General features: G+C 40.1%; 1 protein-coding gene across 5 annotated transcripts in view; it reads right to left on the bottom strand.

Annotated features, from left to right (window-relative positions):
- CNTLN (centlein) overlaps positions 1–14,251 on the bottom strand; it is a 557,312-nt gene that overhangs the window by 2,583 nt on the left and 540,478 nt on the right. For all 5 annotated transcript variants that reach the window (XM_033920529.1, XM_033920556.1, XM_033920539.1 and 2 more), the window contains one exon: positions 5,590–5,687. In XM_033920529.1, coding sequence (XP_033776420.1) covers positions 5,590–5,687 — 98 coding nt within the window. The remainder of the gene's footprint in view (positions 1–5,589; positions 5,688–14,251) is intronic.

Genomic DNA, 14,251 nt, shown 5'->3' with positions numbered 1-14,251 from the left:
TGGATTGACTGGGATGTGGTCAATCACAATACATTTTAGATCGGAAAAGACATGATTGGCAATGGAGCAATGAGCAACCAAATGAGCTCCAGATTTCTTTCTTCTATTGCAGGATTTATGTTCAAGCTTCCATAAATACAAATTCTTAGTGGTTTTGCCAACGTAGTATTTCTGGCACGGACATATTATTACATATACTATGAATCCAATGTCTCAAAAATACTCTTTACCAACCCCAGGATTATGGAAAACTTGGGACAGAATAGTCTGGGCGCATATACTGCAATTTCACATGAAAAATGTATGTAGTGTCATTATAAGATGGTAAATGTGCTGGATTCAGGAGTTCGTTCATGGAGTTTGAGAATACAGTAAATGGAACATGATTCTCAACAAGTGCTCTTTGGACTTGATGCTTTTGATCATTGAGAAAAACACTTCTGTGATTGAGATTGAAAAAGACAAATTAGATCAAGAATTGATTAGATTGAAAGAATTAACACGGCTGCGGACTTTGACGTTCAACAAGTAAAATTTAATGATGCGATCGCACGATTTAGAGAAATCATCAAAAAGAACAAATTAAAAAAATTCTCCAGAGATAAGGACTATGAATCATACTCCAGCGGATCCAAAATGCCGCGGCCAAGCTTATCTTTGCCAAAAGTAAATTTGATCACGTCTCTCCACTCCTTTCCAAGCTTCACTGGCTTCCGATAACTTCCAGAGTCCACTTCAAATGCATCAGCCTAACCTTCAAGATCCTCCACGGCATCCTTCCTCCATTAATTCCACTTTCCTGGAATTCCTTGAATCTTAGTACCTCCAGACCTACCCAAAAATCGAAACTATCCTTCCCCTCACTAAAAGGCATTTCCCACCCAGGAAAACTGGGGATTTCCCTCCTCTTCAGATTCACCGAGCTCTGGAATAACCTCACCTCCCCCCTTCGGAACCTGAGTGCTCTCCAACCCTTCCGCAAACATCTGAAAACCTGGCTTTTCTCTAAAATCTAACTTCTCCCTCCTCTCTGACATCCTAGCTCTCTAACATTCTTCTTCCCTCCGATCTTCATCTAACCCTTTCCCTGGAGTTTCCTTCTTATTACAATCCCTGTAAACCGTGCCGAGCTCCACGACCATGGAGATGGCGCAGTATAAAAACCTAAGGATTAGTTTAGTTTAGAATCTGGAAAGTATATGCTTGGATGCATACAACTTTCTCCAAAGATACCACTTTCGTGACTTTTCCACAGATGGAACTTCTGGTAGTGACACCTTATCTTTTTAGGACCCAGGCAGACCTACAAACAGAGAGGGAACACCCGCAAAAAAGGTCGAGTGAGAGGCAACAATCAACAATGCCCACAAACCAGATTTCAATGTCAGATGAAACAGTGGTGATTAATTTATCACATATGCAACTTTCTGTAGAAGACACTTCATTACTTTCTAAAGGCTTGTCCTATTGTCCCATTTAACTTTTTTGATTTTTTTTGTTTTGTTTTAAGACCGATTTGGAATACTTTATTAGAAAGTTACAGTTGAAGATTTATTTTCATGATAAGGAATGGGAAGGTGATCATTCATTATTTTCCCTCAAGTCACAAAGGATTCCTCCGATCCCTATTGATCCTGTTGTGAACACATTTAAGATTGGTGTTACATGTTTTAAAAGTCTTTAGGACCCCCTGAATGCATTAAATGTGGGGACAATTTGTCACGAACAAAGCGTAGGTCTTTGAAGAAACTACACGATAGCCATGAAATAATTATTAAGAAAGCAGAGAAAAGTCAGGCCGTGGTGGTTTTGAATACCAAGGATTACATCAGGGAAGCTCACTCACAATTGTCTGATATTAGTACTTATGTACATCTCGATAAAGATCCAACATCAGATTTACAGGTCAAGATTGCACAGATCACAGAATGTGGTTTAAAAAAAGGTTTTCTGACTACTTGTGAGTTTCAGTTTTTTAATCCACAACATCCCACCAATGTTGTATTTTTTGCCCAAAGTTCATAAACAATTGGACAATCCTAATCTAAAGGATCGCTCTTAGAACCATTCTCCTGTTTTGCAGACTGGTTTCTTCGACCATTTGTTTCTCACTGCCTCTCAGATATGTGGGACACTACTCATTTCTTACAAAAACTGGAAGTGGTTTTGTGGCCTCAGACTACTGTTATTATCATGGTGACACTTGATATTAAAACTCTTTATACTTCCATACCTCAACATAAAGCGCTGGAAGTAGTGTTTGAAGTTTTGGAGTCAAGACCAAGATCTCACCCTTTTCCAACTGATGTTTTTTTTTTTTAGTTAGCTGAAGTGGCACTCATTAAGAATTGTTTCCTTTTTCAGCAGGACTTATATCTACAGATTTTGGGGGTTGCGTTGAGGTGACATTTGCACCCTCTATCACCAACCTTTTTATGTCACATTTTGAAAATACATATGTGTATCAGTCTGTTTATTTTCAGCATATTACATTGCGGCTTTGTTATATTGATGACATTTTTAAGTTGCGGACAAGCAGCTCAGAAGATCTGCTTAAGTTCATTGACTGGTTGAACTTATGTGACCCTAACATTCAATTCATTTGTAATTTTTCAGAAAAGTCGATTCATTTTTTGGATGTTCACATTTTGATCAGTGAGGATCATTTTCTAACACGTGTCTTCAAAAAAATCAACAGACAGGAACACCATGTTGGAAACTTACTATTATCCTATAAAAAACAACGGTCAGATATAGAGTCCATGATGACGTGTGTGTTACAGTTCTCGATGGGAGGGGAAATGGTGGTGAGAATTATCAGACATTGGGATATTATGAAAACCCACCCATTATTTAAGGAAGATAAGTGTACTGGTTGCATTCTCGAAGGCTAGCAACATGAAGGAACACCTAAGTCCAGCACTAAGATAAAGCTGGGACATTTTTCATGCGAAAACTGCAGCATATGCACCCAGACTATTGTATCCCAAGTTTTCAATAATCCTAGGGATGATAAAGAGTATTTTTTGAGACATTGGACTAATTGTAAGATAGGATTCATAGTATATGTAATAATATGGCCTTGCCAGAAATGCTATGTTGGCAAAACCACTAGGAACATAAATCCTGCATTTACAAGAAAGAAATCTGGAGCTCCTTTGGTTGCTCATTGCTTCATTGGCAATCATGTCTTTTCCGATCTAAAATATATTGCGATTGATCACATCCCAGTCAATCCACAGAGTGGTGACAGGGACAGAAAACTTCTTCAATGTGAGCAAAGGTGGATCCATCGTCTCAATTCAGTTGAGCCAGCAGGATTAAACACTAGCATACAATGGTCCGCTTTTTGGCAATGCTCCCTTGACAAAGGGTGACTTCACCATGACATGTTTTGTGCTGACAGGTTTGTTGAATCTATTGTCAACTTTAAATTCACCCGCGAACATCTTTCAATGCGGTATGGGAAGGCTGAGAGCATTGAGAGTACGCCAGAAGTTGATATCCCCTATGCCTTGTGTTGAATTTTGAACTCGATTTTGTTCTCTGTGCCTTGTCATTTTAACTGTTTCTTTTTACCAGCATTGTGTCATATAAAGACAGTCCTGCAGACAGCGTCCTCCCCTGATGAAACCGTTTTGGTGAAACGGAGAAACTCCATAGGGAATTAAGATAAGTGCCGTACATTTTGGAGGTTTTTTGGCCGATGATTGAAGTTAACTCTGGGGCTGAGTTTTGCTATAAGATTCATTTTGGGGGTTTGCCCCTTTTTGCTGAGGTCTTTTTCCTCCATTTAAACAAATAAAAACGCCAGTAACATTGGTTATTTATTTAGTAACAACAAGTCGCTGAGTTCATTGAGTTTGTTGTATTTCCACTTTGTGTATGTATAGTAATATAGTTCTGTAATATAGTTTTTGTGATTTACAGAGGATAATTTTACAAGTTGTACAGATTGAGATGCAAATGTTTACCTAATTAGGGTATATTTTATAAAGGCATATAGGCACCTATGGAGCTTATTGTTGAAGCAAATAGATATCTCAAAATTCCCAAATGGAAGTCCATGTGCTTGAAACATCTAAATACAGATTTTACAAAGGCATTAAAGGGATATCTAACACTGCAGTATGGCCAAATAGCAAGGGGGGGGGGGGGGTTATGATGTGGACAAGTTCTAGGTAATACTAGGGAGAGTCCAAAATCAGGATGTCTAATAGTGATTACCTAATGGAAAGAAACGTCCAAGCCTAAAAAGGATATCCTGTTTTGATCACATTCAGGGTACAAAAAGGTGCTCTGATGGAGCAGCTGACTACTGGAGGGATTAAGGGCATGATTCTTTCTTAAACTCCCAGTGGTTGCTGTCCTTCTCCTGACAATGAAACCGAACAAGGATACCAGACTCTATGACAGCTTCAGTTATTAGGGCATTTTAGAAAAGCAGAAAGTAAATCTGAACTTTAAACCAAATCTCACTTTAACTATTTTTTTTTTTTTTTATTGTGAGCCATCCAGAAACAGAAAAATACCTAGGGCTCCTTTTACTAAGCTCCGACAGGATTTTTAGCACATGCAGAATTTTCGCACGCGCTAAACCCACGCTACGTGACTAGAACTAACGCCAGCTCAATGCTGGCGTTAGCGTCTAGCACACGGGGCAATTTAGCACGTGCTAAGCGCGCGCTAAAACTGCTATCGCAGCTTCGTAAAAGGATCCCCTAGTGTACTTAAATGTAAAAGTCATCTGCAAACTGGAAGGCAATTGAAGTGGTGTATATTCAGGTACAGTAGGCAATTTTCTATTCCTGAAGGGCTCAAAGTTACAAAATGAAAGAGTCAAAATGGGATTTTGTTTAAAATCCATTGCATTAACCACTAGACTATTTCTCTTCTCTTCAGGGCCACCTGTGTGGCCATTCTTCTAAGAATGCTACCAGACATGTTCTTGTCCCTGCTTTTTTGCTGTTCATATGTTGGCTGTTCCAATTTGTAAAATGGTTTTTCATGTTGGATGTCCTCAGTACACAGACATCCATCTCACATATTTTTGAACAAGAAATCCTGACGTGTTTCCTGTTGGAAAATACACGCAAGTTGGACGTCTGTTTTAGACGTTATGAGCCGGACATCTCTATTCTGAGTTGGACGTCCTTTTGAAAATGCTCTTCTATGTGGCTTTATAAAATTGTCCCTCATAAATATGCAAACATTGTGTATCTACATGAAGTTGTAACTGTTCATGTATATCTATAAAGTATAGACATGCAAGTCACAACTCCACCCAAAATTTGTCCCAAATCCTCCCCTCAACACTATATCAAAAATGTATACAAATGTATGCATTTTTGACAACGCACATACTTCTATGTGATGGGTAGGGGTAATTTATTTGCAGCATTGTATTGTACATCCGCATGCTGCCACATATGTACGAGATTGACCTTACAAAATTACTCCATACTGTTTTCCACTTAGAGACCTCCTTCTATTGTACTGCATAAATAGAGGTGCAAGGATCAAAAGCAATGTTTGTTCCAAACAGAAAACAAATTCTATCATTAAAAAAACAGTCTGTATGCATATCACCTAGTGTCCTTCGTGAGTAAAGCATACTCTTCTACCAGTTTCCTTTTTTCATTCAATTTTTCCAGCATGGCTTTCATTAAGTATGAGGCAAAGGGGAACTGAAAAGAGAAAGAACAAGAAAAATGATCACTGAAATCAACATTTGGCTTCAGCTGAAAACACTGAGCAAATATCTGTCAACAATTAGAGTTTGGTTATCTGACAACTTGTATGCATTATCCCATCTGATCACATTCAAAATGGTCTTCCTAGTGTGTGTAGTTTTGTTCCAAATCATAAAATGATAAAAGAGCAGGAATAAAATGAAAAAAAGATAAACACCTTATTGAACAAGTCATGGTTTACTGACTACGTTAATGATGTAATCTGCAATACTCGAAGCTCTGTCATTTATCTTCAATCATCTGATCAATATGTTACAGCCATCACTTACCACACATACATAGAAGTATTTTGTAGACTTTCTCAAGAGAGAATTATCAGTAGTTTCTTTTTCTGTGACCTAATATGTTAAGAGTAATACATATTGTATTACTGTATGAATGTTATAAAAAACTTCCACTGATCAAGATACTATAGGCAAGCAAATTTGCTCTGTGCATAAAACTACTATAAATTGATCACTGAACAACTAACTGCACATTTAAAAATTTTTACAGACAAGATATGTGGAGGGGCATTTTAGATATGACATCTAAATCAGAGTTCAGACATTTTGCAGAACATACACAAAAATTCTGTACCAAACATTCCCATTTTCAAAACTGCAAAATGTCTGTCTTGTTTTTTCAAAAATGGATGTTTATACTCTGTGGGGCTCATAATCAAAACAAAAATATGTCTAAAAACCTGCCCAAGTCGACATTTGGATGACCTAAAAGACAAGTCATTCAAGTACCAATAAACAAAACAGGTTTTTAGATGTATCCAGAGACTTTTTAGGCCTCTGAATCCTGCTGTGCGCCCAGAGCTGAAAATGGTGTTTTTGAAGGAGTGGTGAAGGGCGGGAGGTGGGCGAGATGTGGGCTGACCTACACTTAGTCTTACTGCAGGGATAATCGAAAGTTTTACAAGGCTGCCTGGAAGGAACTTATACGTTGTGACTTAGACAATGTAAACAAGTGAACAAAGAGCTATAAAGGTCAAAATATATCATCGGGATCATGTAGACTATACACGTGGATATGTATATCCTTGGATGAATAAAAAAGTTAATACACGGAAGAGTTGACAGACGGGAAAGAAGGTGCTGTTTAAATTGTCTACTAGTGGGTCCTCTACGGACACAGAGGAGCATGTAATGTCTAAAGGAAAGATTCCACTTAAATCAGTTGAATTCCAACCTACACTATCGGATTCTTTTTTACGATTACCCACTCAATTACCAACAGAGGTGACGGAAATAGTGGATCCAGTGGTGAGACCCAAGGTCAATCGATCCAAAGAGAAGAAATCAACTCACAAGTAAACACAGATGTTTAATTTGTCCTCGAGAGTCCTTACCAAGGCGGAGGAGGACTTGTTAACTAAGGGACTCTCATTTGTACCCGTCAATAAATATGACGCCTTTCAGACCCGAGCGTCCCTATATCAATTCTTTCGGGTATTAAGGTTAAAAACTTTTTTTGCAGACAAGTCATCCACACCAAACCCTATAGAAGTAAGAGGAATGAAATCAAAATCTAAGTGGATTCCTCCCGGAACACCAGACGTCTCAGTGGCAGCCTTCGAGAAAGCAGTATTGAGGGACGTTGATCTTGCTGAAAAGTCACAGTTAAAATGTGGTTCCAACTTATCATTGCAGCAGTTCAGCATGTTACGGTCATTACAGCAGGATCCCACTATCATTATCCAATGCGCCGATAAAGGCGGTGGGATAGTGATACAGGATCATGACCAATACTGTATGGAAGCTTTAAGGCAACTATTAGATGTAAGCTTCTATAGGGAGATCGACAATGATCCCACTAAAGATATCAAGAATGCAATTGATATCATATTAAATACAGCACGTCAAGCTGAGGTCATCACAGTTAAAGAGTTTAAATGTCTGAATGTGGAATTCCCTGAAATTCCATACATATACTTTATCCCCAAAATCCATAAGTCCCTAACGTGCCCTCCGGGCCGTCCGATTGTGGCTGGGATTGGTTCAGTGTTGGAACCTCTGTCAAGGTTTATAGATAGTTTTATCTATGAACATGTTAGTACTGTCCAGTCCTATGTACGAGATTCTTCTCACTTTCTGCAATGTCTGCAGAGGTGTGAGGGTCAAGATTGTAAATTGCTAGTAACCGCAGATGTTTCCGCCCTGTATACCAACGTGCCACAATCGGCGGCCCTGGCAATTATTAAGCAGGTAGTGAGTAAATCCAATGTTTCAGTTCAAAAGAAGGAGCTGGTAGGAACATTAGCTGAATTCGTGGTGTGTCAAAATTACTTTCAATTTGCAAATAGGTTCTTCTTTCAGACTAAGGGGGTGGCGATGGGGGTCACGGTGGCCCCGTCCGTCGCTTGCCTCTATATGTCAGAATACGAAGACAAACATGTTTATACTTCCAGATGGTTTAGTAAAGTTGGCCTATGGAGAAGGTATATCGACGATATTTTCTTCATGTGGAGTGGTGAGCGTGACGAATTGGAAGAATTCCTAAACGAGTTGAATCAGGCAGATTCCAATATAACCCTCATTCATGAAGTGAGTAGTGACACGGTATCCTTTTTGGATATCCAAGTAGTAAAATCCCAGATTAACTCTCAAGTATGTTATGATACTATCCTTTATAGGAAACCATCCGATCGGAACACGCTCCTACACTACCATAGCTATCATCCAAAACCCCTCAGGGATAGTATCCCGGTGGGGCAATTTTTAAGGTTGCGGAGGATCTGCTCTGACGAGTGGGATTTTCACCAGCAGGCCACGCTTTTATACACAAAGTTTAAGGAGAGAGGTTATCCTTCCCGGGTAGTTAAACGGGAATGGAAGAGAGCCCGTAACTATCAGCGGGAGTGGATATTTCATCCACAACAAAGGGAGAAAAGTGGGGCCGTGGTATGCGTACTGCCTTATTCCAATCGAAGTCAACAGATTAGAAAAATTATTTTGAAACACTGGCCAGTGCTGCAGGTGCATGAAAGCATGAATGACATTCCTTTATTCGCCCATACTAGGGGCCGGAATTTAGGTCAAATTTTGAAACATCGTGACCCTGCTCAACAGAACAGAGAGGGTCCTCATGTATGTTGTCATCAGTGTGTATATTGCCCTCATGTCCTCAACACTGACCAAGTGGTAATTCCTCAAACAGGGGGTAAGAAATTTTATTTAAGAACAGGTACCAATTGTTTGTCATCTGCAGTAATATATTGTATTATCTGCCCTTGCGGGCTATATTACATAGGACATACTCGGCGGGCTATTAAAATCCGCATCGCCGAGCATTTGAGTAATATAAGATGCAAGCGGGTATCCGCTCCCCTGGTGAGCCATTGGATCGAGCAACAGCATTCGATAGAGGAATTACAATACACTGTTCTTATGCGTGCCTATAAAGAAACTGGAAACATTACTCAACATCTTCTTTATTTGGAGCAGAAGTTTATATTCCAGTGGCATACCCTGGCCCCCGCAGGATTAAACAATGACATTGAATGGTTCCAATTATAATTTCTCATTCATGACGTAAGGAGTGATGACGTTGAAGCCAGTAAAAGGGGAGTGTATTTAAAGCGTGGTCTGCTGGGAAGTTCCCTTCGTCAGTAGCGCGTCTGTGTGCAGTATGGAGTGTTTGTGCTGGTAAGCTGTAGAGAGAGTGTGCATTGAGTATTTCAAAATGTTTAGTTTATTGAGAAAGTAAGCTGTTTGGTTCAGTGTTGATTTGAGTCATCTTGCAATTTCAGTACCCCTCCTGAAGAAGCCAGCGGGTGAAACCTAGGTTGGGGGGGTCGGTAATGAGAATAACGGAGGAGCCCGGAGCAGTTATGTTTATCATCCACACCATTCAAAGTTAAGTTGTTGTTAAATATATCATTTTATTTTATTTAAGTTTGATTTGATGTTATTTAGTCTTTGTTTGGTGGAGGAGACTGTGAACAACTATGATGGTCTCCTTAACAGCTGCTCCGTGATTTTTTTCACCGGACCTCAGCTGCGGGTCTGAGTGTTCACTTAACAATATCAGCTTGATGTTGTAATAAGCACTAGTGTTTGAAGTAAAGAAGAAAGGTGATTAGTAAAAGAGTTAGACAATGTAAAACCAGGTCTAAGGGCTGGATTCTGTATAGGACACCTGGTCACAGAAGCCGCCTAAGCGGCTTTTGAGATTCGCACATGTGCTTCCTATATAGAATCGCCTAACAACATGATTCTCTAATCAGCATCTATGTATGTCATAAGCGCTGGTTAGAGAATTGGGTTGCTGCTGAGCTGATTGCAGCAAGGGAATCTCCCTGCCGAGATCAGTTTAGAGGCTGTGGCAGGGAACCCATCCCCCCAATGAAGATACCCAGTCCCTCCTGCTGGTACCCCCCCACCACCAAAGGGCATGCTCCCTGACCTCCCCCCCAACTCACTGTACCTTTTATAAGTTGGCATGCGGGATGCTTCCTCCTTCCAGCCAGCAGGCCCGCTTCCACTGAATGGTTGGCCAGCCCCTTCCTGGTACATCGTGGGATGCACCAGAGAAGGGCCTAAGGCTCTGATTGGCCCAGGCACTTGAAATCCCCCCCACGATGCACCGGGAAGGGGCAGGCCCGCCATTCACTGGAGGCGGGCCTGCCAGTCAGAGGGAGGAAGCATTCCTCCAGCCAGCCAACTTAAAAAAGGTACTGTGGTGTCCGACTAGGCTTGGGAAGGGGGGTTGGGGAGCATGCCCTTCATTGGTGGTGGGGTACCGGCAGGAGGGACTGGGCATCCCTCCTGCTAATTATCTTAGGGGGTGGGGGGGTTCCGGCATGTCTCGACATGGTAGCGGCAGGAGAAACTCCTCCTGCTACGGACATTCAGGGTGGGGGGTTCCAGCAGGAGGGACTGGGCATCCCACGTCTAAAAGGTTTTGTTCTGGGCGTTTGGGACTTGGAGAAATTTTTGGTCGAGAATATGGTATAAAGATAGATGTAGTGATGATCTAGGCGATTAAACTCCTGGAAGTACAGGTAGGAGATAAAAAAAAAAATCCAAACCATTTTGGACGTACTTTTCAAAAAAGGACATTTTGCCGCTGCTGACTTTGAGCAACTGGCACCCTACGTGCAAATCGGACTTAGACGTTTCTTTTGATTATGCCCCTCTGTACCTCTTATTTTTTTAAAAAAAACCAACACATCCAAAAGAAATATGCACATAAAAAGCCATTGGGATGTAGGAAGGGGCCAGCATTTGTACTAAACTGGCCACACAATTATCGTAGCAGAGCAGTGGGGCCCCATAGAGGACACTGTTGTGAATTGCACTTAAAAGGTTCCAGGTACACATTTCACCATAACCCCCTTATGGTATAAGGTGAGCTCTTCAAAACCCACCCAAAGCCTAGTAGACCCAACTGTACACCACACTAATTTATCACCCTTATGCCTGCAGGTGACACCTCACATGTGGGATTTGAGTGGAGTTTGGAAGGGTCATAGATTCTACCATATGTGTAGTGGTTAGTGTGGGATATAGGTCTAAGACCCCATCTCTATGGATGACTACACTGCCTGCTAGGCTACTCCACAAACCTGCTTGCTTCTCTACTAGGACTAGCCACAACATCTGAAGCTGCCATAAGGCAGGTATATACTGTTTCATTAATATCTCTGAGGGGTGGAAAGGGGTCAGTGACAAAAGGGGGAGTTTGTGGGATTAGTCATGCTTATATCCTTCCAGTTGTCATCTGGTCAGTTTAGACACCTTTTTGGCACTTATTCGTTATTAAAACAGCTCTAGCCTCAGACGTAACTTGTACCCTGGACATATTCTTAAATGTTCGATTATTGCAAAAAAGGTCCAGGTCATAAGGCTGCCCTAGTCCTGCTCACTCCATACCTTTAACATGCCCCCTTGAGATTTAGAAGAACTACTGATCAAAAGCATAGATATGTCAAGAAAACAGGTTTTGAAAATAGCAAATTGGAAGGGCTTGGCAAGAAAAATGCCAATCTGCCCCATTATGCCACTTTTGGATGTTTTTTTCTTTTGAAAATGAGCCCCCATAGTGTATGTTAAAAGACCATCGGGGTCCTTTTACTAAAATGTTTTAAGTTTGGGTCTTAATGCACTATAACACAGGATTTTGATGTGTGGCAAGCCCAAAATTAATGCTGTATACTTTCAAACAGTACTATACCTGGGAGATACACCATGAAACTAACAGGTAACACATTTAAAGAAAATCAGATAATTTTTTTTTAAACTCAATGAACAATTAAGCTATGGAATTGATTATGAGAGAGTGTTGGTTCAGATAATTAACATAGCTGGGTTTAAAAGAAATTCATGGAGGAAAAGTCCATAAACCGTTACTAGGTAAGGAGATGAGGAAAAGCCATCACTTATCTTCACGAGTGGATTTTCTCTTTGTGATCCTACTGGATACTTGTAAGCTTGATTGACTACTATCAGAAACACAGCACTGGTCTTGATGGACTTTGCAGTAACCCATTTTGGCACTTCTTATGTTCACTTTGTAACTGTCCACATTAAATTTAATCTGCCATCCAAATCCTCCTGCAACACCTCCCAATGCACTCGTGATTTAACAACTTTAAATAATTTTGTGTCATTCGCAGATTTGATTAACTTATTCATTGTTTCCTTTCCCGATCATTTATAACCTTGGTCCTTGAGGGTCGCAATCCAGTCAGGTTTTAAAGATTTCTCCAATGAATATGAATATTTGTAGTGAAAATCCTGAAAACTTGACCTGATTTATAAATATGATTAAAAAAGAACCAGTAGAGATCCCTAGGGTACTCCACTATTTATGTACCCTTCTCCACTGGAAAAAGTAACCATTTAGTTCTACTTACTGTCTTCTATTTTTTAATCAGTTACCAACTCACACTAGGACTTTGCCTTCTGTCCCATGACTTTATAATCAGCAAGAAGTCTCTAAAAATATATATATATCTGTTTAACTGGGTAAGTATGAAGAATATGGAATGTGGTACAGTGTGTGGCACAGTGGTTAGAGCTACAGCCTCAGCACCCTGAGGTTGTGGGTTCAAATCTCACGCTGCTCCTTGTGACTTTGGGCAAGTCACTTAATCCCCTATTGTCCCAGGTACATTAGATAGAGTGTGAGTCCACTGGGATAGATAGGGGAAAGTATTTGAGTACCTTAAAAAAGAGCACAGGTTACATAAGTAAACAGCTACAATTTTTTTAACAGAATTACAGACCTTTTTTTAAATTTATTATGAGGTCAAAATATACAAGTAAGAACATGTATAGTTTAGCCATATTTTCAGTAGGCCTGCATGAGTACTTTGTGCCACTGAAAGCCATATTTGTATACACGTTCTCTAGAACTCTTCGGGGTATGGCGGTATACAAAAATAAAGTTATTATTATTATTATTATTACATGGGTAGGCACCATTATTTAGCACTTATATCTCAAATACTACAAGTTATAAGTGATTTTGTCATAATGAGGTCAAATGTATAAGCTACTTGTATAGATGTTGAATATTGGTGACTCTATATCTAGAGTATATGTGTACTTTATGATATTTCCATGTCCCATTTTCCTGATATATAAAACTATTCCCCAGATTCTCTATAGGGCACCCAAATTTGGGCCTGGGAACCAGATCCACATGCCACATGTAGTACTGTGAGAGGTGATAGCAGCCATTTTGAGAAGGCACTCAAGGGGCAGGAGGGGGCTGTGCTCCTGTCCCCAACGACCCTGCTGGACCACCAGGAGGGGCTTGGAGGCCTTCTAGCAGAGAGGGCTTTTGCCACAGACTGGGAGAGAGGGGAAGGAAAGACTGGGACTGAAAGACTGGGAGAGAGGAGAAGGAAAGACTGGGAGAGAGGGAAAGGGCTCTGGAGCTGTTCATAATGCAGTGATTTTTTAATATATGTTGAAAATAACTTTCTTCATCTCCCTTCGAAAACCTAAAAAGCAGTTAGTTTTGCTTGGAAAGAAAATGTATTTTTAGTGCTGGGAAAAGATATGGAGTTTCTCTTTTAAGTGATCAATATTTTTTAATTTGGTTAATTTTCAATTTCTTTATATAGCATGTATGTCTCTCCTCCCCCACCCCCGTTTGATCAATAAGTGATACCCAGAGGCTTTTAAGCTTTGCTGAAGTTGGTATAATGAAGTAAATTTCTTTGATCACATTTGATGAACTGTCAAATTCTATCTTTCTGGAAACTGGTTAATCTGGTCGTTAAGATCACTACAAATGCAAACCTCTTAATCCCACTCCATGTCTAGACTTTTTTTTTTCTGGTAGAAGAGCACTAGAAATTTTTATAATTATCACTACTGAATGCACATTGCTGACATTTTGAAGAAGAGCTTCCCCATCTAATTTAACCAACTGAGCAGTCCAAAGTATCTAGTTGGCATCACTTATTATTGCTATGAAACTTTAAAAAATGGGTTTAAAAAAGCAAGAATCACAAACAAGGCACAGTAACAGCAAACACTTAGAAATAATATTTG

This window comes from Geotrypetes seraphini, chromosome 1 (assembly GCF_902459505.1).
Source record: "Geotrypetes seraphini chromosome 1, aGeoSer1.1, whole genome shotgun sequence".
Classification (NCBI taxonomy): domain Eukaryota; kingdom Metazoa; phylum Chordata; class Amphibia; order Gymnophiona; family Dermophiidae; genus Geotrypetes; species Geotrypetes seraphini.
This window is presented reverse-complemented; position numbering and strand designations above follow the sequence as displayed.